General features: G+C 44.0%; 1 protein-coding gene across 3 annotated transcripts in view; it reads left to right on the forward strand.

The window, feature by feature from the left end:
* The window catches only part of Ap3b1 (adaptor related protein complex 3 subunit beta 1), a 205,645-nt gene that overhangs the window by 18,478 nt on the left and 159,387 nt on the right, over positions 1-27,780 (forward strand). For 2 of the 3 annotated variants that reach the window (XM_036206993.1, XM_036206994.1), the window contains exons 2-5: positions 8,228-8,303; positions 16,953-17,027; positions 26,245-26,340; positions 26,892-27,052. In XM_036206993.1, coding sequence (XP_036062886.1) covers positions 8,228-8,303; positions 16,953-17,027; positions 26,245-26,340; positions 26,892-27,052 — 408 coding nt within the window. Of the gene's footprint in view, positions 1-5,298; positions 5,318-8,227; positions 8,304-16,952; positions 17,028-26,244; positions 26,341-26,891; positions 27,053-27,780 lie in introns of those variants that run through there. The other variant, XM_036206995.1, reaches the window with a different exon arrangement.

A 27,780-nucleotide genomic window follows, 5' to 3' on the forward strand; every position in this document is an offset into this window, starting at 1 on the left:
GGCAGCACAGCAGGGTCCATGTTTGCCCTGAAGACTGTCTCTTCTGTTAAACAAGAACCAAACCTTTGCTTGGTATCTGGATCCTGGTGTCTAGTTTTCATTTTGAGGGAACAGGTCAGGACGCAGGGCGGCTGAGGAGAAGGCCCCGTCTGCCCCGTGTGTAAGAGGAACTAGCCAGGCTTCCATTAGGACCCAGCGAGGTGATGTCTGGGTGAGAGGTTGGCGGGTCTTCAATTGATGTTTTATTCTTTCCAATTGTTCATTTCTCTCTCCAGAGCACACTTCTCTCTCCAGAGAACATTTGCTGTCTAGTTCCTATCTAATTCCATTTTTTTGTGTGTTTTCTTAACCTGAATACACCTTAAAGGGTTCTTTAGGTTTAGGATTTCCGCTTAGGTAAGTGTCAGATGGAGGACTGCAGACAGGAGAAAGCAGAAGGAAGCATTCCCTTGAGCTGCCGTTATTCCCCAGCTCTCTCTGTTGTCTTCAGATTTCAAGAGCCTGGGGTGCGTAAGAGGGGAGTCTAAGCTTGCTACAATGAGATTTACAGCATTTTCATATTTAGTAGTTGTGCATCTTTAGAGATAGTTTTTTTTCTTTTAAAACTTTATTTTTTAGATTTTATTTTATGTGCATTCATGTTTTCCCTACATGCATGTTTCTCCCGCATGTATGTAGGTGTACTGTGTGTGAGCCTGATGTCTTCAGAGGTCAGAAGTGGCGAGGTTAGATCCCTTGGAACTGAAGTTGTGAGTGCTGGCCATGGAATCTCTGTCCTCTGGAAGAGCAGCAAGTGCTTCTAACTGCAGAGCCATCTCTCCAGCCCCCCAACACTTGTTTGTTTGTTTAGGGGGGAGGAAGCGTGCCCCATCGTGTGCATATGGAGGTCAGAGGACGCCTTTGGGAGTTGGTTGTTACCTCACCTTGTTGAGGCAGAGTCTCTGGTTTGCACTGCTGTGCCCACAAGCCTCTAGACGATGTCCCCCTCTGCCTCCTGCCTCCACGGAGTGCTAGCGTTATAGATGCATGCCATTGCTGCCAGCTTTTACCTGGGTTCTGGGGTTGAACTCTGGCCAGCTTGCATGTACAGTGCCCTTAGCCACTGAGCCATGTTCCAGCCTGCCATTTTTTATACAATAGCTGTTTATACTATTTAATTAACATGAAAGTACTGGTTATACTTTAATTGACTGTTTTAATTACTATAGTTTTTTTGTCTCCTACAAATGGTCACTATTACATTTAATGAGTTATTTGAAAAGTAAAAGTAAAATTTATTTTTCATAATACATTTCATTTTCTGTATTCTTTCTTTGGGAAAATAAAGGTGTGCTTAGCTCTCCCTTTTTAATTTATTTTTGCTATAGTGACAATTTTAACATTTACATTCTTTATTAATTTGCCTAGGTATAGCTATAACACATTTCACAGTACTGGGCGAGTTAATCTAGAAGGTTCTGAAGGTGTCTGACCCAGGCATCAGCAGCTTTGTGTTTGCGGTCTCTCTTTTCTGGTTTGCAGATGGCCATCCTTTTGCTCTGTCCCCGCCTGGTCATTCCTCAGCGTATGGGTTCATATCCTCATCCTTTAAAAGAACTTAGTCATGGCTGGAGTCATCTTAACTTCAATAAAGGTGGTCTCCAAAAGGCTGGACTTCATTGTGAGCTTGGGAGTGGGGACAGCTTGTTGTTTAGTTTTTAGTAACAGTACTATTTACAGTTGGGAGTTGGGCCCAGGCCTGTGCTTGCAAGGTAATGCTCCACCACGGAGCTCCATTCCCAGTCCTAATCATTTCTTCTGTTTTGTTATTTTTAAAAGTCGTTTATTTTCTGTATTGGTCAGGGTTCTCTGGAGGAACAGAACATATATAATGAATCTGAATATATTTAGAAAGGGGATTTACTAGACGACTTGCAGGCCGTGGTCCAGCTGGTCCAACAATGGCTGTCTCCCAGTGGAAGGTCCAGGAATCTAGTGGTTGTTCAGTGCCCAAAGTGGGACATCTCAGCTGGTTTTCAGTATACACCAGACTCCTGAAGAAGGAGACCCCAATGCTAGTGAAGGAAAGGACGTGCCAACTAGGCAAGAGCAAGCAGGCAGAGATTGAAAACTTTCTTCCATGTCCTTCACATAGTCCGTCAGCAGGAGGTGTGGCCCAGATGGGAGATGGGGTTTCACGCATCAAGTGATCTGGATTGAAGGTGTGTCTTCCCCATTTCAAATAATTTAATTAAGAAAAAGTCCCCCACAGCTGCTTTAGATTTAGTTAATTCCAGATGTAGTCAAGGTGACAACCAAGAAGAGCCATCACAGTGTAGAGGAGTGTTTTGCCTGTGTGTATGTAGGTGCACAGTGTGCGTACCTGGTGCCCTTAGAGACCAGAACTGGGCATCAGATCCCTTGGAACTGGAGTTACAAATGTGTGTGCTAGGAACCACACCCTGGTCCTCTGCACCACCAGCCCCTCCTTGTTCGTGGTAGGTAATGACTGAGTATGTTTAGTATGAATCTGTGAACTGTTTGAAGTGTCAGATAAGAAGGCCGTGTATCTGACGTGCTGAGGCTCCCCTGATCTGTGTGCAAGCTTCAGCTGCGAAGGAAGGTCTTCTCAGAGTTTTCTTTCCTTTTTAAAATTGCGTTTTGGTTTATTTTGTGTTTGTGTCTGCGGGGGTGCCAGAGTGTGTATGTGGAAGTCAGAGGGCAGCACGTGGGCCAGAGTGTGCATGTGGAAGTCAGAGGGCAGCACGTGGGCCAGAGTGTGCATGTGGAAGTCAGAGGGCAGCACGTGGGCCAGAGTGTGCATGTGGAAGTCAGAGGGCAGCACGTGGGCCAGAGTGTGCATGTGGAAGTCAGAGGGCAGCACGTGGGCCAGAGTGTGCATGTGGAAGTCAGAGGGCAGCACGTGGGCTTGGCTTCTGCGGTGTGGCTCCTGGCGATTGAACGCAGGTTGCCAGGCTTGGTGTCTTTGCCAGCTGAGCCATCTCACTGGCCCCTCTTCCGGGGGTTTTCATTTGGTGGTTGAATATGTTGCATGAAGGACCGTGCATGTGGAATTTTTTAAGATACAGTTCACAGTTTGCTGTAGACTGACAGATTGCAGTTCATGAACTAGTGCTTGTAATTAGCATCACTTGTCCGCCTCTAGGGTAGTGGTTCTCAACCTGTGGATCATGACCCCTTTGGAGTCTACTGACCCTTTCGCAAGGGCCACATATCAGATACTCTACATATCAGATATTTACATTATAATTCACAACAGTAGCAAAATTATAGTTATGAGGTAGCAATGAAATAATTTTATGATGGGGGTCACCACAACATGAGAAACTGTATTAAATGGTCACAGTATTGGGAATATCTTAAATCATTGCTCTAGGCTCTGTGTCCCAAAGCATCTTGTGGTAACTTAAGAGGTTTCTATTGATGAACTAAATAGGATTCAGTGACTTAAATTCTTGAATAGACATGAATATACGCCCTCATTTCAAAGTCTGCAAGTTTGGCCTGTCTGATCCTGTGCCTTCTCGGGTGTAATTTTTCATTGACTTTAGAACTGAATGTCTTATTTATGCATGTGGATAAGGTGCTGTGTAGCCCTTTCTTGTCTGTCTTACAGAATTAGGATTTCATATAATCAGCTGCCCACTTAACCTTACAGTAGACATGTTTGACGGATGTGCATGCCCATGAAGTCACCACCACAGGTACAGGAACTTTGCATCATCTTAGGATGGAAAAACGGCTGTGCTCCCTCTCCTTCCTCCAGGTGCTCCAGATAACAGGCATCTTTCTGCCTCTGTACTGTAGCTGAGTTGAGTGTTAGATGAATTAAGTCCTGCGTCACCCTGTTGTGTTTGCCTTCTTGACTCAGAGTAATGATTCTGAGCATCCATTTAACCCGTTGCCTGTATCATAGTTAGTCCTTCCTCATTGCTGAGTGATAGATATGCCAACTATGGCTTAATCATATTTTGATGATGGACATTTAGGTTTTTTCCATTTGCATAGCATTATGAAATTACTAGATAAGTCATTGTGTGGATATGTGCTTTTATATCTCTTTGGAGAAGTACAGTTCAATGGTATGGCAAGTGTATGCTTAAATTTGTAAGAATGTCCCATTTTCCTGTGTGAGCATATCATTTTTTATTTCTACCAACAACAGTGTGAGTTTTGGGTGCTTTCATGTATGTGCCAACATTTATTATTATCAGTCTTTTTTTAGCTCTTGTGTGGGTGTGTAATGGCACCCCACTTTGCATTTCTCTGAAGAATGATACTTTTCACGAATTTGTGATATTGCTGTCTTCTGTGGCTAGTGGATGCTTGACTCTCACCTTTTACAATGTGAGTGTCAGCTGAGTCGCGGTCACTGTGAAGCTGCTTCTTAGTTTTTATTTGGGGTTCCTGCAGAGTCACACTGAGTTAAAAGACATGCTACAGAGATGTCCCATGGCCTTCACAGTTCATGAGTTTGCTTGCCAAGCTCTGGCATGTTGACATTGGTGTAATTCATCAGTTGGGCTCAGATCCGCCCAGTTTTACTTGGTTTGTTTCTGTTTGTATGACTAGCTCTGTCTTGTCATACATGTGGTTCATATGTTTGAAGTACCAAGCCAAAGGGTCCTGTGTGCTCTCCCTGTTTCCTGTTGCCCACCCCTAGCCATCTGTAATGTCTCCATCCTCCAGCTTTGTTACTGTAAGATGTGCCCTGTGGCACTGGACACTCAGCCTACTTCTCCGGAGCTTAGTAGGTGCTGGCCCATGTCTCGATAGTCTGTGTCTTTTCGCTCCGAGCTGCATTCCAGGAGATGGACATAGCACAGTTTGATCCTCCCCACCGAGTGTTATCAGCAGTGACACGTTGAAGCAGCTGTGTCCCTCGTATCAGGTACACAGTGCAAGCATAAAGAAGACACCCATTACACTAGCGTCCAGAATTTACTTTCGGCTCTAGGAAAACTTACAATGGGAAAATTGTATGTTTACAAATAAGTGTTTCAAAATACATTTCTTCATGACTCATTGTCTGTAAATGTTTTGCTTTTCTACTACTTTATGTAGCTGTATAAAATGGGGTTGTGTAAAATTTCTTGGGTAAAAATGGTTGCGAATGGGGCTGTGTACAGGCTGATCTCTTTTCTGGGGTTTTTATTTGCTTTTCTTTGTTTAGCGATAGATGACTGCCTCACCTGCCCCACAGTGCACATGGCCTAGGAATTCCAGAAGTTACCCGTTTTTGTTCCTTTGTCTCATCCGTTGTCTCTTTGGTGTACTCCCCTTTCTCCCTGGCTCTGTGGAGATGGCTGCTGCTTCAGTGAGTTTTCTCATGATCTCCTTTTTGCTGGTTGGTTGGTTGGTTTGGGGACAAGGTCTGTAGGTCGCCCAGGCTGCTGGAAATTGCTCTGTGGCCCAGGCAGACACTGAACTCACAGTCTGCCCACCTCCCTCTGGGATTTCAAGTGCATTGCCACTTTGGTCTTGAGCCTTTAGCCACACCCCTGGGGTTTCTCCAGAACATCCTTTTCATTGTTTGCCATAGACCTAGGTTGAGGGTTTTCTAAAAATTTCAAGTTTTAATTCGTTTTTACTTAAATCTAATTCCTTTGTAAAAATCAAATTCTAGTTTTTCTTTCTTTTTCGAGACAGGGTTTTGTTTCCTGCTATAGATCAGTGGTTCTCAACCTTCCTAATGCTGCCACCCTTTAATAATACAGCTCCTCATGTTGTGGTGACCCCCAACCATAAAATTATTTTCATTGCTACTCCGAAACTAATTTTCTACTGTTATAAATTGTAATGTAGATATTTGATGTGCAGGATACCTGATGTGGAAGCCCTATGAAAGGGCTGCTCCCTGGGTGGCGGTGGTGTACTCCTTTAATCCCAGCACTTGGCAAGTGGTTCTCTGAGTTCGAGGTCAGCTTGGTCTCCAGAGCGAGTTCCAGGACAGCCAGGGCTACACAGAGAAACCCTGCCTCAAAAACAAACAAAACAAAACAAAACAAGGCTACTCACCCCAGGGGTTGTGACCCCCAGATTGAGAACCACTGCAGACCTGGGGGACTAGAGCCCATAAATGTAGAATCAAGTCTCGTGCAGTAGCCAACTTTATTGAGGACATTAGACAATTTATAACTGGAGTCACATGAGCAAAGTGTCCAATCACAAGGGCGAGCTGCACCTGGCGAAAACATGTTTTTCTATAGAGGCAAATAAATAAATAACAGCCAATTGTAATGAAAAATCGGAAGTCAACTCACTCCTATCCATCACACCTGGGAGGGCGCAAAAGCACATTCTAAGAACGAGTCTGTGTTTGAAGAAACTGAGGTCACAGACTCTTGTCTTGTTTTCTTACAAGCACTCTGAAGTATTGTCACTCAAGTCCATTCTGGACCTCGTTCCAACAGATTCCCACTATGCAGCCCTGTTGGCTTGGCCAATTTATGCCTTACCTCTCATATTTTACTGTTAGCAGCAAAGAAAAACCAGCCTCATTTAAATATCCAGTGTCAACTTCCTGTCCCCCTTCTGTCTCCAGCCTCCCCTTCCTCTCTCCCCTTCCTCCTTCCCTTCCCTCTTTCTCTTCCCTTTCCCATCCCCCCCCCCCCCCTGCGTTCCCGCCCCGCCCCCTGCGTTCCCGCCCCGCCCCCGCCTTCCCACCCCGCCCCCTTTGCCCGGTGGACTTTCACTACACTCCTCAGGCTGGTCTTAAACTCGGGTTCAAGTGGTTCTCTCTCACCTCAGCCTCCCAAGCTGGACTATGTGAACTCCTGGCTAAGCCCATCTGCCATTCACCCCTACTTTCCTTAACACTGAGCACAGTTCAGCAGAGATCTCTGTGCTGCTTCTAACAAGAATCACCTTCCTCTATCTTCAATAGCATGATCTCCCTTTCTGTCTGAGGCCTCACAGATTCATCTCTCTTGTTTGTTTTTTAATATAGGGTTTCTCTATGTAGCCCTGTCTGTCCTAGAACTCACTCTGTAGACCAGGCTGGCCTTGAATTTACAGAGATCCGCCTGGCTCTACCTCCCGAGTGCTGGGATTAAAGGCGTGCGCCACCACTGCCTGGCTCACAGATTCATCTTTAACACAAGAATTTCTCACTGCCCCTTTTTCTAATATGTACTTTAGAACTCTAAATCTTCCCTAGTACTTAGTTCCAAAAGCAATTTTCATAGCGTCACCCTGCTTCTGGATACTAAGATCTGTGTCAGCTTGCCTGGCCTGCCCTAGTAGTCCCAAACACAGATTTCCATCCCACAACTCTGGCCGCAGTCCAAGAACAAAGCGTTGGTGGGCTAGTTCTCCTGAGTCAAGAACTTTTTGTCTGGCAAGCTGTCTTCAAAGATTGTTTTATTGTATTTAGTGAAAAGTGATTAGAGATTATGAATTATATATTTTCTTTAGTGGGATGAGTTCATGTTTGTGAATTCCCCAGAGAAGGTTCACTTAGAAGAGCAGAAGGTCGGTCATGACCAACAGAAAGGAGCTGATGGGCCTGTCCGTCCTCCTCTCTTCTCTGCAGCTCTTCCAAGTCAAGATGCTGACAGCCTTTGTTCTAGACCGTCTTTCAAGGCTGGACAGAGATGGGGGCATCCTAGGTTCCTTCAACCTGGGAATAATGTCACCTTCTAGTGTCTGTTTCTGTGCCCAGTCGCTGCGTCCCGTGGACTCAGACCTCTAAGTAGTTCTTTCTTTGCTCTGTGTTTTCATCCTTGTAGCTAACTGCGCATGTTTATAGCTACAGGCTCCCGTTTAGATGTTGAAATGCATTTAGTCTCAGAGTGAAGGGGTAATCCTATTTATTTGTGAAGTTGGGATGATGCAAATTACACACAATTTGGGGAACTTGTGTAATAATAGTCTGAAAAAAGTTTTAGGTTTTGTTGGTTTGTTTTTGTACGTGGAAGTATTTTAGAGCTAATTCCCCCCCCCCATGATTATGTAAAAAAAAATTGAAGTGAGAGACTCTGCATATCTTGTTCTTGTTAACATGTCATCAGCAAATGTAAAACCGAGGGGCAGCTCTTACCTCGCTGTCACTGTGGGCTTTATAGCAACGTGCTGCGTAGACTCTTAGGGTGAGACAGGAAGCCACCTTGATTACCCGGGTGCAGCTCCTCACATCGTACTGTCCCAGTTCTCATGGAAACGGTAGATTTTAATAGCTGTCTTTCACAAGCCTGACTCTCGAATCTCGTCTTCTCTTTTGTAATAGGAATGAAGACCTGAAGCAGATGCTGGAGAGCAGCAAAGATTCCGCCAAACTTGATGCTATGAAGCGGATTGTTGGGGTAGGTCAAGTGTTCAAGGGCTGTGGCTGCTGGAAGCTGGGGAGGCTAGGGTTATGTTCACTGTGTATGCCAAGGCATAGGTAAACAGCAGTAGTGATTTGTTCTTTCTTACTAATTTAGGTTACCTGTTTAAAAATGTTAAGGGTCAGTAACATAAGAAATCAAGAAACTTGTTTTCTAGTTCCATCTGTTCTGGTCTAGTTTTCCATTGCTAACATCAAGACATTCTTTCCCTGAGATAGAATAAATCATTTTGAAGACAAAATAAGGCAATAGCGTAACCCTATTTTCACTTCTGGGTATTTAAGGGTTTTTGTTTGTGATCTTATTGCCTATGGTTGTGAGCACAGAGAGCTGAAATCCTCTCTTCTCCTCTCATGTCACAGTCTAAATCCGTCCATGACACAAGCTTCAGGTGTTACTAGGTGTTCAGTGAGGCGGTCTGGAGACCACGATCTGAAAGGCAAGCCGAAGGAGTTGTGTCTTCCAACAGCTATGGATGACTTGGTCCTTGCTTCCATTTGAATGGTGGATGTCATTTGGCAGTGTCTGCAAAACGCTGATGAATCTATTTCTTATATTTTATTTATTAATCTTATACTTCATACTCAATAGCTTTGTGTGAACAAAATTTCAATTTTCACAATTTAAAGAACTGCAGCTCCCCAACAACATGTTCAGATTTTGATTGTGATTAGTGTATTGATTGAGTAGTTACATGTTGACATTCCTCATGCCAGCGTTCAGTCCACAAGTACTCTGTAAATTCTCAGTTTCAAATCAGACTGTGTTGGTTGCCTACTAATCAGTCTATCCTCAGAGAGCAAAAGGTGTAGTTGCATCCTTGTTTCCTGTAATATTTTCCAAAGTGGATCATTGGAAGAGGGATTGGTCCCCAAATAACGAAACTTTAGCAAATGACATAAAAAGTGATTATGTTGTCAGTGAGATTCAGCCTGAGGATTGGTAGATTGTGTAGAAATACCTAAACATCATTGTTTGAAAGACACATTTTTAGCTGAAGGGACTAAAGGCAGCCACAGAGTGGGAGAGCATCCCTAAATCATTCACCAGATTAAAGGGTTGTCCACAGAGTGGGAGAGCATCCCTAAATCATTCACCAGATTAAAGGGTTGTCCACAGAGTGGGAGAGCATCCCTAAATCATTCACCAGATTAAAGGGTTGTCCACAGAGTGGGAGAGCATCCCTAAATCATTCACCAGATTAAAGGGTTATCCACAGAGTGGGAGAGCATCCCTAAGTCATTCACCAGATTAAAGGGTTGTCCACAGAGTGGGAGAGCATCCCTAAATCATTCACCAGATTAAAGGGTTGTCCACAGAGTGGGAGAGCATCCCTAAGTCATTCACCAGATTAAAGGGTTGTCCACAGAGTGGGAGAGCATCCCTAAATCATTCACCAGATTAAAGGGTTGTCCACAGAGTGGGAGAGCATCCCTAAATCATTCACCAGATTAAATGGTAGTCCACAGAGTGGGAGAGCATCCCTAAATCATTCACCAGATTAAAGGGTTGTTCACAGAATGGGAGAGCATCCCTAAATCATTCACCAGATTAAAGGGTTGTCCACAGAGTGGGAGAGCATCCCTAAATCATTCACCAGATTAAAGGGTCAGTGTCCAGAGTACAGAGATAATGTCTGTCTAAAGCAGCCTGGGAAAGTGGCTGGAAAGCCTGGAGTAGGCCTCCTTCTGAGGAGACAAGCAGAAGACCAGTGAATGTAGGGAAAAATGCTGTGTCTTTAATCATTAGGACAGTGGCAGTCACCCACAGTGAGACTACCCTGTTCTCCTTAGGATCCATTATAGAAACAAAGAAACTCAAGTGTTAGTAAAGATGTTGACTATAAATAGGAGCCTTCCTGCACTGCTGGTGGGAATGTAAAATGATGCTATGTCAAGCAGTATAGTAGTTAAATTAAAAGCGGGTCTGCCATGTGATCTAGCAACTCCATTGACCTTGAACTGATACTTGTTTAGCAGAGTTTTTACAGTAGTAGCCCATGGGTAGAAAGAAATAGCCATGCATTAGTTATTGAATGCATAGCCCATGGGTAGAAATAATCGTGTGTTCGTTATTGAATGCCCAGCCCATGGGTAGAAATAGCTGTGTGTTAGTTATTGAATGCACAGCCCATGGGTAGAAATAGCTGTGTGTTAGTTATTGAATGCATAGTTCATGGGTAGAAATAGCTGTGTGTTAGTTATTGAATGCACAGTTCATGGGTAGAAATGGCCATGTGTTCATTATTGAATGCACAGGGTAGAGTATTATGAAGAAGGAATGGGATTCAGACACATGCTGCTGCAGGGCTGATAAATGAGACACAGTGTTGTATGATTCTACATATATGATACTGTGTGATATTTTGTTTGTGCTCTAACAAAGTTTGCCTGAAGAGTGGAGGGTGGAGCAAGTTGTTAGTTAACCATAGAGGTCTGGAGGTCTGTATAGACAGGAGACAGGAAATGATATGGCTGGGCAGAGAGAGGAATATAAGGTGGACAGAGACAGCTCAGCGCCTTTTCAGGCTGAGGAGTCGTAGAGGTAAGAGGTGGCTGTGGCTGCTTTACTTCTCTGATCTTTAAGCATTTACCCCAATATCTGATTATGAGTTTTTATTATTAAGACCAATTAGAGTTCGGGCTACATGATACAGTCAGGTGCAGAAGCAGAAGGTGGTTGCTGAGGCAGTGGAGAGGGTAGTGGGTGGGAAGCTTTGTGTGTGTGCCCGCGGAGGTCAGGGGCAGCCTTGGCTGTCTGAGACAGCTCTCCTGCCCCCTCCTGTGTTGGCCTGAATAGCTGACCTGGATGTCTGGGATTCTCCTGTCTCCTTGGAGGAGTGCTGGGTCATAAATGCTCCTATGCTTCTGGGATTCAGATCCAGGCCTCACAAGTGCATGCCAGGGCTTTTCCCTGCTCAGCCACGCCCCCCAGCGCCTTGGTGCTGTGTGCTGTAGGTTCCTAGTTCTGTCTCTGCTCAGTGTGCTTACCCGTTGCTCTGTCTCTCTCACACTCAGTGTGTTCACCCATCGCTCCATCTTTCTTTTTCTCACACTCAGTGTGTTCACCCATCACTCCATCTTTCTTTTTCTCACACTCAGTGTGTTCACCCATCGCTCCATCTTTCTTTTTCTCACACTCAGTGTGTTCACCCATCACTCCATCTTTCTTTTTCTCACACTCAGTGTGCTCACCCACCTGTCTTTTTCTCACACTCAGTGTGCTCACCCACCGCTCTGTCTTTCTCACACTCAGTGTGCTCACCCACCATTGTCTTTCTCACACTCAGTGTGCTCACCCACCGCTCTGTCTTTCTCACACTCAGTGTGCTCACCCACCGCTCTGTCTTTCTCACACTCAGTGTGCTCACCCACCATTGTCTTTCTCACACTCAGTGTGCTCACCCACCATTGTCTTTCTCACACTCAGTGTGCTCACCCACCATTGTCTTTCTCACACTCAGTGTGCTCACCCACCATTGTCTTTCTCACACTCAGTGTGCTCACCCACCATTGTCTTTCTCACACTCAGTGTGCTCACCCACCATTGTCTTTCTCACACTCAGTGTGCTCACCCACCATTGTCTTTCTCACACTCAGTGTGCTCACCCACCGCTCTGTCTTTCTCTCACTCAGTGTGCTCACCCACCACTGTCTTTCTCACACTCAGTGTGTTCACCCACCTCTGTCTTTCTCACACTCAGTGTGCTCACCCACCTCTGTCTTTCTCACACTCAGTGTGCTCACCCACCGCTCTGTCTTTCTCACACTCAGTGTGCTCACCCACCGCTCGCTCTTTTCCTTTTCTTAGAAATTCTGACTTCTTACTGTTTAGATGTTTGGTTTATTTTCAGATGACAGAAACATTCCTTTGGGAAGAGGATAGAAGTGGCATTCTGAGCCCTTTCTGTCTGAAAATAGGCTATTATTAGATTTCAATGTTTTTTTCTTCTGAAATATGTGTATATTTTATTCTCAATTTGTTTGATTTTAGATTAGGGAACAAAAATGTGATGCCAACCTGATTGCTTTTTTCCCTCCTCTTTTTGAGAACGTGTTTTATCTGTCTTATAGATTCAGTATTTTAAAGAAAAATAATTTTAACAAGATTTGGTTGGTGTTTACTTTGTTATGTTATTGACGAATTATTTTTTAAGTCTTCAGTCTGTTTTGAGGAGTTCAGTTCCCTTGCTTTCTTTCCCCTTAGTCTGCCTCTTTTCTGTTGACATACTGTGTTCTGTCTAGTTTTTCTCTTATCTAGTCTTCATGTTCTGTCACGTCACTTGGCAGTTGGTGATGGCTTCCTTTCCCGTCTAGTTTTGGTTATGTTTGATGGATATTTTGAGCTATCATTGTAACTTTTGTCATATCTATGTTCTTCCATTCTATTTCTAAATTTGCTAATGATGATTTATCTAAAGGATTTCTTTCCTAGTTCAAAATTACTTTGTTCCCAAAAATGCTGGGTCACCTCCAGTGACACACCTCCTCCAACAAGGCCATATCTCCTAGTTCTTCCCAAACAGTCATCAGCTGGGGCCTGAGCATGCAAATATGGGGACATTTTTCATTAAAACCGTCACACATGAGGGCCTGAGTAGGATCTTCAGAAGCCAAGCATGGGGCCAGCAGGGTTACTTACTTAGTGGCTAAAAGCACCTGTAGCACAGGTCTGACAACCTGAGCTCAAGCCCAGAACCCAGGGTGTAAGGAGAGAACAGACTTGTGAAGAGTCCCCTCCCCATGCACAGCAACATGCACAAACACACACTAGTAACAAATAAAAATGAAAAATTCAGATGCTAGGCACTGTGACATGTGCTTGGCATTTCCATCAGTGTTGAGATGGAGTGATGGGGCAGATCTCTAAGGAGCTTGCTGGCCAGGTAGTCTAGCCCTGGTGGTGAAGTTCCAACTAAGAGATACCCTACCTCAAGCAAAATGAAGGCACCTGAGGAGTGACCCAGAGGTTGTTCCCTGACTTCCACATTCATGTTTACCTACATGCATAAGCATAGCCCTACAGACATGTGCCCTCATGTACACGAACATGTGTCATACATACTCAATTGCATCCCCCCCTTCCAAATTCTGAAAAAATTTAAAGACAGAGGGAGAAAGGGCAAATAGAAGAATATAGCACTCTGACCAAACAGGAAATAGGTAATAAAGTGGTAGGCATGAGTCTTACTGGAACAGTTGCATTAAGTATAGAGAGTCTGGTGTTAGCAATTAGGAGACATCTTGGCTGAAGATACTGCAGTACAGTAATGATCTTTAAGAGATGGTGTCTCTCGGGAGGCAGAGGCAGGCGGATCTCTGTGAGTTTGAAGCCACTCTGATCTACAGAGTGAGTTCCAGGACTGTCTCAAAAGACAAACAAAACAAAACCTAATGAGAGATGGTTTTTGCTTTCATGTAAATACATAGACTGTGAGGTTGGCAAAATGTATCCCTGCAAACACCTCAAAAGCTTGAGTGACTCATTGTGTATCAGCGAGGTTAAACTTGGAAGACGCTGAAGGCAGAGACATTAACAAGATGTGCCGCTGCTTTCTTTTCTCAACAGCCGACTCTTGGCTTCTCATCTCCCAACTGCTACTCTCATCTTTGACATCAGAGTAAGTGGTCCATCTGCCGCCGTACTCATGTGCTGGCCTTGCTTTTCAATTTTCCCTCTTACTCATGTGAATCTCTTTCTGGAATAACTCCAAACTCCACCTTCTTTTCACTGTCTCTTACCCTCTCTCAGATGACTGTAGCGGCCTCATAATTGTTGTGGGTACTTGTGAATTTCCTGTTGTCTTTTCCATGCTAAGCTAGAAAGATCCTTTTGAGATGCAAGTCCAGTGAGACCAGTGTTTCTGCTCAGAGCTCTTGAGTGGCTCTCCATGTCACCCTGAACAGTGTGGAGTCCTCTTGCCTGTGGTCCCCATGCGTGACGTCCTGCCGTTCTTCCCTTGCTTATTCCACCCTGGCTGCTCTGGCCTCCTGCTCACAGAACATGCTGTGGAAGCTGTTCATCTCCAAACATCTACGCCTCTTCCCCTTCTTCCTCAGCTTCCTCTGCGAGGAGAACCTTGTGATCACTTTCCAGAACAGAGCAGCTCCTGTCTCCACCTGCACATTGCAGGACTCCACATTTGCCTCTGTTTTTCTTTGTGGTTCTCAGGGTTGCTTCCCTCATGTATGGTATTTACTTACTGTTTATGGACCATCATGCCCATTTGAGGGGCGCCCTGGCTCAGGACCATTGCATCTCTCCTTCATTGTATTCTCTCAGCAAATACTTCTGGAATTGTACTCGAGGGTGTTTTTTCCACTTCCTCATATATTGATGTTATGAACATCTTTCTGTAGTGTAAAGTTGAATCCGCCTTGGGGTAGAGTTTAATATGACAGGATTTCCAGTGAGGTCCTTACAGAGCCACGTGCCTTGTGGGTGAGGGACTTGAGGTTAGCTTGCAAGTCATATCAAGATGTAGTATTAGCTGCAGTAGTTTGTGAATTTTCTATGATGCTTAGCAAGCTTCATAAAACCTACAAATAAAAGTGTTACAAGTAAGGAAATATAATATTAAAAGGTGAGATTCTAATATGGAATGTTTATTTGGTTCTGTTTTGGGGAGACATTTGGCTATGTAGCCCAGGCTGGCTCAAACTCATAGGTCTTCTGCCTCAGCCTCCCAAAGACTGGGCTTATAGATATGCACTTGTATGACTAGCTGTTTGCAGAGTATTTTTAAGATGTCTCAACAGAAAGGAATTAGGAGAAATGTTTACTGGAATTATAAAACATAAACTGTCCTATAGTATTTATATAACACACTTATATTTCATACATGAATAAAGCCAATACACCACTTTTGCTGGCTAAGGACTGTCTTGAGAATGAGAAGAAAATAATTGTACAAATGAATATAAAATGGAAGTCAATAGTTTGAACTCTACTGTAGCACATGGGAAATTCCAAAGTGTAGATTGCAAAAGTGTTGATTACAGATTCTAGGAGATGTTTCTAACAAGGGAGACAAGGAGTCAGATCCTCAGGGATGGCTCTATCATGGGAGGTGAGAGTCAGATCCTTGGGATGGCTGTAGCATGGGAGGAGAGAGTCAGATCCTTGGGGTTGCTCTAGGGAGGGAGATGGTATCTTAGAAAGATAGAATGTAGAAAAGTCAAATGAATTGGTTGGAAATGTGACAGTCATAGAACCAGATTAGGGCCAGGTACTATTGGGGGTGAGTTCTTGGCTAACAGCATTAGACCAAGTGCAGTTGAGAGGACATTTGAATAGTAAATGGATTACTTTGGACTAGAGATTGTCAGGCAGTTTTGAAATCTTTCCAGGTATGCTGACATGTGCAGAGTAGAGGATTTGGTGGGGAGTAGGGGAGGTTCCCCATCAGGGTGCATTGAACCCAGAACCTTGTGCATGCTAGATAAGCCTTCTGCCACAGAGCTACACCCGGTCCTCAAAGTAGGAGTGCACATTACGTTCTCTGTGATCTATATTACGGGTATTAGGGACTGGTGGAGGGGTCCTCAGAGAGGTGATGCTGACCTGAGGTAGAGTCAGAGCAGCAAAGAGTGACATCACTTGTTACACATGAGAGGAGTTAGCATCAGGACCTGATTACTGTGTAGACGTGAGAAGAGAGCAATACCTTTCTGTTTGGTGTTGTTGAAGAGAATTGGTGGAAATAATAAAGTCCACCTTTACAGCAATGTGTTTTGCTTTCCTAATCCTTTTTCTTGAAGAGCAAGTTTGGTTTTAGGCAGAGTGACTTTGGGATGAGACAGCTGCACATGTGCAGTTAGCGAGGCTGAACTTAGCCGGGGAGTTTGCCGAGCTCTGGGAAACTGGTCTGTATTTGGAGAAATGGGAGTCCCGGGGTTGAGGATTTAGCTCAGTGGTAGAGCGCTCAAGCACTCGGCCCTGGGTTCGGTCCTCAGCTCTGGAAAAAAAAAAGAGATGGGAGTCCTAAAAGTGAATGAACCCTTGGAAATTTGGGGCATCGGAAGGGGTGGTGGTTCACAGATCTTTAGTGGGCACAATGAAGAGACTTAGGGAGAATTACAGAGAACCTCTGAGAAAGCCGCGAGAGGTAGCTTGCACACCCCCTGGCTCCCATTGCACATGTGCTGTGTTTAGTGTGAGACCCTGGAAAAGGAGCCAGGGCACACAGTGAAGGGGTGTTTGCATACAGCTAGCCCAGGAAGGTGCTGTGCCTCTTCTATACATCCCTTAATTTACTGTGCATGCTCCGTTCCTTCACATAGGCTAGGCTGGCCCTGAACTTCTGATCCTCTCCCGTTGCCTCCCAGGAGCTGGGATCACAGGAGTGCACTTCCACGTTTGGCTGTATAGTTTGCCTTTACGTGTCTGTATATTTGTGTATTACATGAAACACAGAGCGTGTGTATTCACGGTCTGTGTAGTGGGGCTGTGGTTGACACTGGAAAAGTTGAACTGTTACTATGTAGCTTGCTTTATGGCAGGATCTTTGAAATATTTAACATGTGTAGAGTTTCCCAGAATAACTTTGGTTTTCAGATTACTAACTTGAAAGTTTCTGTCCTTTTCAAAGTACATTTTAAAAGTAACGTTCTCTTTAACCCTTAGATGATTGCGAAGGGGAAAAATGCATCGGAACTCTTTCCTGCTGTTGTGAAGAACGTGGCCAGTAAAAACATCGAGGTACTGTTTGCTTTTACTGATTTGATTACTCCTCTTGTGTAAGCCAACCACACACTGTAGCTGCTTTGTAATTCAATATATTTGAGTTCATTGTCTTTTTATTATGGTAAAATGGCTGCAGTCTTAAGTATAGGTAAAGTCAGTACACCAACAAGTGGGTTTGAATTTAGCTTTGGATTCTGGTGGAAAATGTGAAAAATAAAATTGAAGTTGTAGTGATAGTCATTCACCCAGGTGGAGCTTTCATGAATTCCTAAAGACAGTGACTGAATTTTAGGATAGCATGTCTCCAGTGAGACAGACCTAGTCAGTTCTACCCATACTTTGAGAATTTGCGGCCCTTTTGTCATGTTTAAGACAAAACCCAGAGATCTCGGAAGATTTTCTGGCTATTATGACAGGCACTAAGCTCTCAGTGCACCTGCGTGGGCTTATTAAATAAGCACACCCCTTCTAGACCCTTTCCCAGAAGCCAGAGTGGATGCCATAGCCTAAGGTCAAAATCATACACCTTCGTCTGCACTGCTTTGAATCCCCCACACCCCTCATATAAGATTTAAAACAAGTCACCACCAGTATCTGTGTATTACGATGGCAGACAGATGACGTCACCCGTAACACAGAACAGTGGTGTTCTGAATTAGGAGGCCACGGTAGCAGTTTACAAGAGGCCCTGTGAGGTGTGATTTTAGCGAGTGCCTATTTTGTGGTTTTGATTATATTTTCTGTATATTACGGCTTTTTACCCCTGATCCAGATATTTCTACTTTTTATGATGGTATTTGTCTTAGAGTTTCTATGGCTGTGAACCACAACCAAAACCAGCCTGGGGAGGAGCGGGTGTATCTCAGCTTACAGCTCCCATCACAGTCCACCACTGAGGAGGTCAGCACGGGAACCTGGAGGCAGGAGCTGATACAGAGGCCATGAGACAGTGCTGCTCACTGCCTTGCTCAGCCTGTTTTCTTACAGAACCCAGGACCAGCAGCCCAGGGATGGCACCCACAGTGAGCTGGGCCCTCCTGCATCAATCAAAAAAAAAAAAAAAAAAAAAAAAAAAACATGCTCCACTGGCTCATCTGTTGGGGACATTTCTCAATTGAGGTTCTCCTAAAACAACTCTAGCTAATGTCAAGTCAGCATAATGCTAAGCAGCACAGTAGTAAATGTATAAAACACCCTTGCCCATGATATTCTCCAGAGGAAAAGAGGAAACATAATCTTCCTGTTTTGGTTTAGGTTGTGTTCCTTCTGCCTGATCTGTGTTTCCAGAATGCATGCTTGATGAGGATGGTGCACCGGTCGGTGTGTGTGTGGTTGGCCTCCTCGTGATGGAGTGTGGTTGGCTGAAGGGCACATGGAGAGCCAAGAGTAGCTTGGCCTTTGGTGGTGACTTAAATACAGCTTTGTTCCTCAGGAGGGCACAAACCTTGATGCTAATGCGGCTGTCCCCAGCACACGCCACAGCACTGCTGTGCTCACCCTCGGGCCTGAGCAGTACACCACTGCTCTCCACTGAGTCCTAGCTGCAGGCCTCAGGCCCCAGCCCTGTCACTGAGTGGACTCTGCTGGGTGACAGGTTCATTCTTCACAGTTTCAGTTTGAATTGAGTGACTTTTAGTGTGTTCATAGAATTTATCACAATCCCATGGCATTTTCCTCACTCCAAAAGAAACCCTGTGATGACTGGCAGTCACTCCCTATCCCCCTGACTTTCTGTCTATGGATTTGCCTATTGTGGGCATTTCATGTGAATTGTATTTTAAATGAAATCATAGGGGGTCATTGTTTGAGACTGTGCTCAGGCCTGACTAAACAGACCTGCCTAAAGATACAGAACCCTGCAGAACGTAGCAGTCTCCATGTAGCATGTTTTCAGGTTCTTCATGTTGTAGCGTTCTACCTGAAAGGGTTTTGCAGTGAAAGAGTGTCTTGATGATTGGGGCCAAGGAGCCACAAAAGTAGTCACACCAGTAGCCGACCTTATACAAGAGATTTATGGGCAGTGTCGGGCGTGCGTGCGTGCGTGCATGCATGTGTGTGTGTACACGTGTGTGTATGCGCATGTATGTGCAAAATAGCTGCCTCTGAGCAGGGCTGGAAAAACAGACAGCGACTGACCAGGTTGTCATGGTAGGTTTTATAGGGGTGGGGTATGGAGTATGTGCATAGGGAAAATATGTCACATTAGTGATGAGGGGCCAGGCTTGAGTCACCGAAGGTGGGGAGGAACCTGGTTATGGAATGTGGGCAGTTCTTAGTTGGCTGACAATAACCATGTATTTTTATGGCTGAAGAGCATTCTACTGTGTGGGTACCTGTGTTTTGTGTATTCATCCATCGATGGACACTTAGAATGTTTCTCCTTTTGGACTATTAGGTGTAGTGCCTCTCTGAGCATTAGTGTCCAGGTCTTGTTGTGTGGCCCTTCACTGTCACATCTGTGGATGTAGACTGTGGCCTGCTGTTGCTGGTAATATGAGGACTCTGTGATGACATTACCTGCCAACCATTTCTTTCCTACAGCCTCATTTTACATGTAAAATAGGAGTGCTTGTGCGGCCTACCTTTTCATAGCCTTGCTGACACCTGCCCTGCCCTTCCTCCTCTCCTCTCTCTATCCCTCCCTCCCCCTCTGTCCTCTCCCACCCCTGTTTTCTTCCTTCCTTCCTTTTTGATGCTGGGATGGAACTCAGGGATTTGTGCACAATCCATGGCTGTGCTACCATAAGCACATCTCCAGCTTCCGGTTTAACTGTAAAACTCTAGTTTAGATCAAGGCTCTTTTAGAGTGTGGGAGGTGATACCTCACTGAGAATTTTATTTTCACTTAGTTTCAGTTCTCTGATCAAAGGCATGGTGTATGTGTAGTAGTATTTTCTGTGCCATCTTGGATCTGTCCTGCTATTGCATTCCCAGGTTTCTTCCCTTGGCCGCGGGTACTTTCGTGGCACTTTATGTACAAGCCTAAGACTTGCTAGTACTCTGCTGCAGAACAGATGTGACTTCTAAAACCTGTGAAGCGGAGTCAAAGCTGGTCCTGGTGTTCCTGGGAATAGTCTCTCGGCAGTGATGATCACTAATATATAGGAAGCGCATCTGTGCTGAGGGTGTTCTGTTTCACACAAGTGAGCAACTCTGTGAGGCTAGCTCTGGATTTCTCTGTCTGTATTTTACAATGCAGGTACGATGGAGGACTTATTAAAGTCATCCAGCAGCTGTTCGGCAGTCATCATCCAAAGCCAGGAACCATCCTAGACTGTTGCTCTGGCAGCAAGCTCCATCCTTTGTGTTTGGTGCTCTTCTCCTCACCCCCCTCCCCACCTTAGTGTCTGACCCCTCCCTCCTTAGCGTCAGGTATTAGCCATGCTTTGTGAGGTATCCAGTTTGCTTGAGGGGCTTTTGTGGTGGTGTAGATATGGTTAGGAATAAGCGAGTCTGTGAGCTGGTGGACTTGATATCCCTGCACTTCTCATTACAGAAACAGAAAAGTCTGCGTTAGTTCTTGCTCATTCACAGCTGTTTACATTGGCAAGCAGTTCTCAGTAGGAAGACCTAGCTGTTTGTTCTTTTTCCTCCTTTGCTCTCAGGTTCTGGTATGTTGGCTGATAACTCTGTGAGAAAAGTTTTAGTAGAAACATTATTTTTGGTCTTTTTCTTTGAAAGACTTTATTTTATTTTATGTGTATGCCTTTGTACCATGTGGGTGCAGTGTTCATGAAAGCCAGAAGATGTCGGATCCTCTGGAACTGGAATTAACGATGGTTGTGAGCCACCGTGTGGGTGCTGGAAATTGAATCCGTGTCCTCAAGAGCAGCAAATGTTCTTAACTACTGATCCCTCCATTCAGCCCTGGGCTGCTTGTTTTTGAGCTTTTGTTCTTTAAAACTTTGTGATTTTTTTTTGAAACATACTTAATCTTCTTATGGAAAAACTGATATAAGCTGCTTACAAATCTTTGCTGTGAGAATTGACTGATGTCTCTTTGCTACTGAGTGAGAAGTTTCATTTTTATAAGTATATGCTGCCTTAGATACGCAGGTGAGCTATGTAGTATGTCACCTGGCATTAGGTGTCAAATGATACCAAAAGTGACCCAGTAAGCTGTCAGTGCTTATAGTACAAGAATAATCAAAGCTTCAGTCAATAGCTCATGAAGTTTAGTGTAGTGGTATTGATAAGCTAATTAAACAGAGCTGCCTGTGTCCTCCAGACTGCTGGGGCTCTGCTGTGATTAGCTTTACAGCAAGGAGTGTTGTAACATTGAATGAAGGTAACTGATCAGAGAGCGGCGTGGTCACGGACCTTTAACTACTCCCATTTCTGGTCACAGAGTGGCTCAGGGAAAGTAGGCTTTCTACGCACACCTGCAGCCTGGCAATGCATAGGCCTCTTGTGGTCAATATTGATTGATTCTTATAACAGAACTGGAACAAATTTAGTGTTTTGCAACCTTCTGTGATTTGATATTGTTATGCTTTTTGCTATAACAGTTTCAGAAATCCTTTTCCAATAGTAAGTAATTATAGTGAAGCCTGCTAGCCCAGCTGTGGTTCTAAATGCTTCAGTGTACCCATTATAATCCTAGATGCATTCTGGAGTTCATAATACACTTTTAAAGCTAGCTGGCTGTCCTGATAAACAGAGGTGTTGTTGGGAAATAAATCCTAAGGAGATCCAGGCAGGGTGGACCTAATGCTTCTCCTTTAAAACTTGGTGTCAGCTCCGAACGTAATTGGTAGGGACAAAGAACACTTTAAGTGATCGTTACAAGAAATGAAACAAGTTGCGTGCCCATCCTAATGTCATGGTTCCTAAGAGTGTATCGGTGGCTTTTAGACATTGCTATTCAATGACTTAGAAATGCTGAAGACATGAGGTCCTAGATGTAGTAACCTGTTTGGAAAGTCCTGATTGTTGTCCGTCCTGTGGTGATGAATTGGCAGCTTTGAGCTCTTATGTGGAAGTCTGCCAAGTTCCGGAAGTCCACAGCTTAACTCAAGCATACTCATTCCAAGGTGATTTGAGGACTTTGTGACTGAGACGTGAACTCTATAGTAACCTGTCACTGTACCTGTGAATACGCGTGGGTGTAGGTTGCTTTCCAGAAGTGCTGTATTCTAAGGAACTTAAATCTCTAGGTGGGAAGTTCTGGTCACCTGTTTCCACTAGTCATCTATCATTGCGTCAAAACTATGATACCAAGAACTTTAAAAATGGTTTGAATCAAAAATTTTACTTATGGTTTGGATCTTTTGGCTTATACCACTTTTAGACTGGCCTCCTGCACCTGGTTTTGGTTTCCACCTAGACTGGTCTTGCTTGGTTTTGGAACCTATGGTTTATATCTTATGTTAAAAAAAAAAACAAAACAAACAAAAAAAAAAAAACCACTTGATTATTTAATGGGACAGTATTACATATGTGTGTTTATTTTTGGGTTGTTCAAATTCTGAAGTTTGAGAAGCACCTATTTGGAAAAAATAAATCACATGGACTCTGATTGGGAATTTAACCTAAAAGTTCAGTGGTAATAGAGGTGGGGATCCTGGCACGAGGCACCCTGATGCCATAGAGTAGTGTCTTCTGGTGGCTTGTGAACAGGAGCATCGAGGCCAGGCTCCACAGTGCAGATTTGCACTTGGAGTTAAGACACAGGTTCCTCCATAGCAAAACTGTATGCTAGATTTTGTGTGTGAATTTGGGCCCTGTGATTTACTAAAAGTTAGATGATTTAAAGCATTCATCTATAAATTAAAACAGTTGTTTTTTCCTGCCTTAAAGGACAAGAGATCTGAGTATAGTCCTCCATAGTCCCAGCACTGAGGAGGTCAAGACAGGGGAGTGTGAGCTTCTGGCTAGTTTAGGCTATAGGGAAGTCGTCTCAAAGGGGAAAAAAAGCTAGTATTTTATCCTTGGATTGAGTAATTTTACTAGGTTTCCAGGTGTCCTGGGGGAAGGGTACTAACTCCTTTTTTCAGGGAATACTTTAATAGAAAAATCAGAGGGCTCTCTTCGTTGACCAGAACATGAAGGAGTTAGGAACATGTCCCTGCCCTCCTCGGACACATCCTGTGACCATCGGCAAATCTGCCTCCTTGAGTGGAGATAGTAATTGTACTTAGTGGGGTGGGAGCAGTAACTGAGTAGTGGTATTGTAGGTTGTGGGCTTTACAGTGCTCAGCAGGCTTTAACTGGGAAGTTAGATTGAGGTGAAGAATAAGGAAAGATAAAAATAGAAGCAGACCAGTGAGTGCTTTTCCTTTAGAACCGGTCATGTCCTGGTTAAGTTGAACACTGGCAGGGAGAAAGGAACACAAAAGAGCTTCCTCAGATGAAAGATGGCTGACAAGACATGGTGTTTCCATACAGCTCGAATCCTGAATTGGAGGAAATGTACTAAGTATGAGATTGGAAGTTTAAAATGTGGATTATTTGTAAGGTAATAGGATTGTTCTGATGTTAAATTTCTTGAATTTGGTAACTGAGCTACTTGAAAAGTCTATATGTTGGTTTCGCTTGGACCACCACCCAACTAGAAGTTCCAAGGAACTTTGTTATGGTGAAGGGCCATGAAACACACGGTAGCTGTAGTTACAAGACAGTGAGCCTGTTGCTCACTTAACAAGAAGTAGCCTTGCTTTCTAGATACATTCCCCTTCATCACAGAGTTGTTCATCATAAAGTGCACTTTTGGGAAGGGTGGACTTTAAGCATCCCGAGTAGAGTGGTGTCATTATGGACACTTGTGAGAGAGAGGTGTGGCCCTCAGAGGCTCCTGTCATGGCAAGGGGGATGCCACATATTGATTGTTGACTTGATAAAGCTATTCATTCAGCTGAGTTTTTGTTGATAACCTCTTGAGCAGGTTTATGGCAGTTTTTCTGCTGGCTGTGGGTTGTCAAACTACAGAATACGGAAACTTAGAAAGTGTCCCTAGTTCAGCCTGGCATTGTAGTGCATACCTGGAGTCCTAGATGTGGGTAGCTGAAGCAGGAGGATTGTTGTGATAGGCCAGCCTGAGCAAGCTACAGAGTGGGGCCGTCTCCATCCTCACATATATATGTAACTAGCTTTGATTTCGTTTTTAATTTATACCATTTAGCATGTTAAAATCTTTTATGTAGATTTCAATGCTAAATATAGACTTGCTTTATTTTGTATTGTAGCTGCACAGTGTAGTTTACTTGGGTATAGTTTATTATTTATGTATTAGCCAGCATTTTATTCTCTAATTTTTGGTCTCAAAGAAGATTTTAAGTGAAATTTGGTGGAGGAGGGTGATGTAGTTTGAGACCAAGGCCAAGTTATTTTGAGGGATTATTTCTATTTGACTGAAAAGAAAGTTTGGGGCAGATTATTAGCTGTGCTGAGTACTGCGTTAGAGATGCTGGAGTTTATCTTTAAGATTTTTGTGGAACTATTTGGCCATGGAGAATACTTAAGAGATTATTATTTTTTTTGTAATTAGTTTCATTTGTAGCATTATTATATAAAATGGATGAGTAGATTAATATAAATTAAAGTTTCACTATACTCACTAATTATGAGGGTATAGAACGTGTGGTCACTAAATTTTCATTTGTGTTAATGATGTTGTGAAGGTGGTTAAGCAGGCTGGATCAAAGAATTATTTCAACAAGATGCTATGAAGAGCCAGGTCTCAAGTGCTGACCTTTCCTATAGATGAATGTACAATTTGCTTTTCATTTAAGGGATTGAAACTGGAAAGCTTAAAAGCACAGCTTCCTGGCACTGCACTTGGGAGGGTGGATACAGTGGGGCTTCCTAACACTGCACCAGGGAAAGTGGATACAGTGGGGCTTCCTAACACTGCACCAGGGAAAGTGGATACAGTGGGGATTCCTAACACTGCACCAGGGAAAGTGGATACAGTGGGGATTCCTAACACTGCACCTGGGAAAGTGGATACAGTGGGGCTTCCTAACACTGCACCAGGGAAAGTGGATACAGTGGGGCTTCCTAACACTGCACCAGGGAAAGTGGATACAGTGGGGCTTCCTAACACTGCACCAGGGAAAGTGGATACAGTGGGGCTTCCTAACACTGCACCAGGGAAAGTGGATACAGTGGGGCTTCCTAACACTGCACCAGGGAAAGTGGATACAGTGGGGCTTCCTAACACTGCACCAGGGAAAGTGGATACAGTGGGGCTTCCTAACACTGCACCAGGGAAAGTGGATACAGTGAGGCTTCCTAACACTGCACCAGGGAAAGTGGATACAGTGAGGCTTCCTAACACTGCACTTGGGAAAGTGGATATAGTGGGGCTTCCCAACACTGATCTTGGGAAGTGGATAGTTTTAATCCTTAGTTACATTAATGAATTCAGCAGGAACAAAGATCTGACCTAGTTTGTTCTGCTTAGACCTCATTTAGTTAGGAGTGCCACACTGGAAGAAACAGACACTGGAAGGAAGCTAAAACCACATAATACCAAGAGGAGCTGGGGGCTGAGACAGTAACTCAGGGAGAGTGTGTGCTTAGCAGCTCCTCCTTCTCCTCCTCCTCCTCCTCCTCCTCCTCCTCCTCCTCCTCCTCAACCACCACCTCCACCACCTCCACCTCCTCCCCCTTCTTCCCCTTCTTCTCTTCCTCCACCTCCTCTTCTTCCTCCTCCTCTTCTTCCCCTCCTCCTCCTCACATTGTCTTTAAAAATTTCCCCAGAACACTGAGCAGTCTAGTCTCTTTGGAATTGTTATTACATTGAATTGGTCATATTTTCACATATTATCCTTGTTAAGATGACAATATCATCATGTATTATACATTGGAATGTGACTGCCACCATTGAAGGAGTTGGGACTGTTGGGTAGATGTAGAAATGTAAGCTTATATACCAGATGATGAGGGCCTGTGCCGTTAACATGTATCTTTGATTTTTAAACTTTTTTTTGCCAGTTCGTATTTTGATATTATACAATTTTTTTTTCTCAGAATAAACTTGATGTGTAAGGAAGAGATACTTTGACAGGATGTTAACTGTTATGGATTGGATTATAAAAATGCTTACTTCACAAGCTTTTTTGTTTGCTTTCATTATCACAAAAAATAGCATCTGCTTTACAGACTAAGCTGTGACCAGATCCCGTTACTTACTTGAGGAAAATTGAGAATGGATTTTGGTTTATAAAATATTGAGTTTTAAATTTTCATCCTGGTAGGAGTGAATGACTTTTTTTTCCCCTCCAAATAGATCAAGAAGTTGGTATATGTTTACCTCGTCCGATATGCTGAGGAACAGCAAGACCTGGCGCTCCTGTCCATTAGCACTTTCCAGCGAGCTTTGAAGGTAAATGATGAGCGAGCAGGTGGATAGCTGCAAGGTGTCTGCACAGTGCAGGGCAGCAGTCTACTACCCTGCCTCGCTGTGGCTGCAGGAGTTAAAAGGCCTCCCAGAGCGCAGATTCAGTGGCCTTAGAAAAGGATCTCTGTGTCCCCACGTGGAAGCTTGCCACAGAGGTTGCGGCTTCTGTGTCTGTCCATTTTATCGTTGTCTCAGAAGAAGGACTGCTTTCATTGTACTAGTTGTTGAAAGTGTAGAGAAGACGTGGGACATTTGTAAAGAACACATTTACATTATGATGCATTTTACTACGAAAGATTCACAGTCCAGTACATGTAGTAATAAGTAGTCAGCTAGAATTATACCCACCTTTCTTTAAAGCACTGTTCAGAAAAAGACACATTTGCTTTTCCTGTTTTTACCTGTTTTCAGACACCATTGCCTGTTTTCAAAGGCTCTTCTGTGTTGATTAGTGCTGTAACACTTGCTAACTGTATCGTACAGATGTGTTTGAAAGTCTAAACTTGAAAATGTGATGACTATTTTCACTGTTTTAGGACCCAAATCAACTAATCCGTGCAAGTGCCTTGAGAGTTCTGTCGAGTATTAGAGTGCCAATTATTGTGCCTATCATGATGCTGGCTATTAAGGAGGCTTCGGCTGACCTGTCGCCGTACGTCAGGAAGAATGCAGCCCATGCTATACAGAAGTTGTATAGGTAGGTGCTTTGTTAATATAGTAGGCTACGCAGACTGTTGTAAGCCAGAGGTACTTTGTAGCCCGTCCTTCTAAGTAAAGGAAGTTGGCTGTGTTTTTCCCCTATAAATAATCTTTACACGTCTTTGCTTTTGTGTTGGTTATAGAGACCCTATGAGGACTTTTACTTCCGAGTGTGCTAGGGCCTCTGTTTGCTTCTAGGTTCCATAGCTTTAATCAGAGTTTGAATTCTCCTTTGTATAATGTGTCTTAGACATGCACACATAATGTATGTGTTGTCAGAAAGTAGAGGGGCTCAGTGGGTGTGAAACACGAATGCATAAGCACAAACTCCAGCCCCCAGAGTAGACAAAGCTTGCTGTGTCTGCAGGTGTCTGTAAACACAGTGTCGAGGCAAGGGGAGATGAATAGATCCTGGGAGCTGGCTGGCTAGCCAACCTAGCCAACATGGTGAGCATCTGGTTCAGTGGCACACCTTGTCTCAAGACAGTAAGGCATAGAACCATTGAAGAAGACACTAGTGTCCTCCTCTGGCCTCTGACTATGTATGTACAGGTGCATGCAACTACACACTCCATACATGAAACAGGGGCAGGGATGGGGAGATTCCCTTATTTACTATAGAGTAGAATTTCATGTGTTTGCTTACAACTCAACTTTGTTTCTGTTCTTCACTCTGTGGAGTGTGATTCTTGGATAGCGCTATTATATTACATACTTTTTTTGGTA

Source organism: Onychomys torridus, chromosome 15, assembly GCF_903995425.1.
Source record: "Onychomys torridus chromosome 15, mOncTor1.1, whole genome shotgun sequence".
Taxonomy (NCBI): Eukaryota; Metazoa; Chordata; class Mammalia; order Rodentia; family Cricetidae; genus Onychomys; species Onychomys torridus.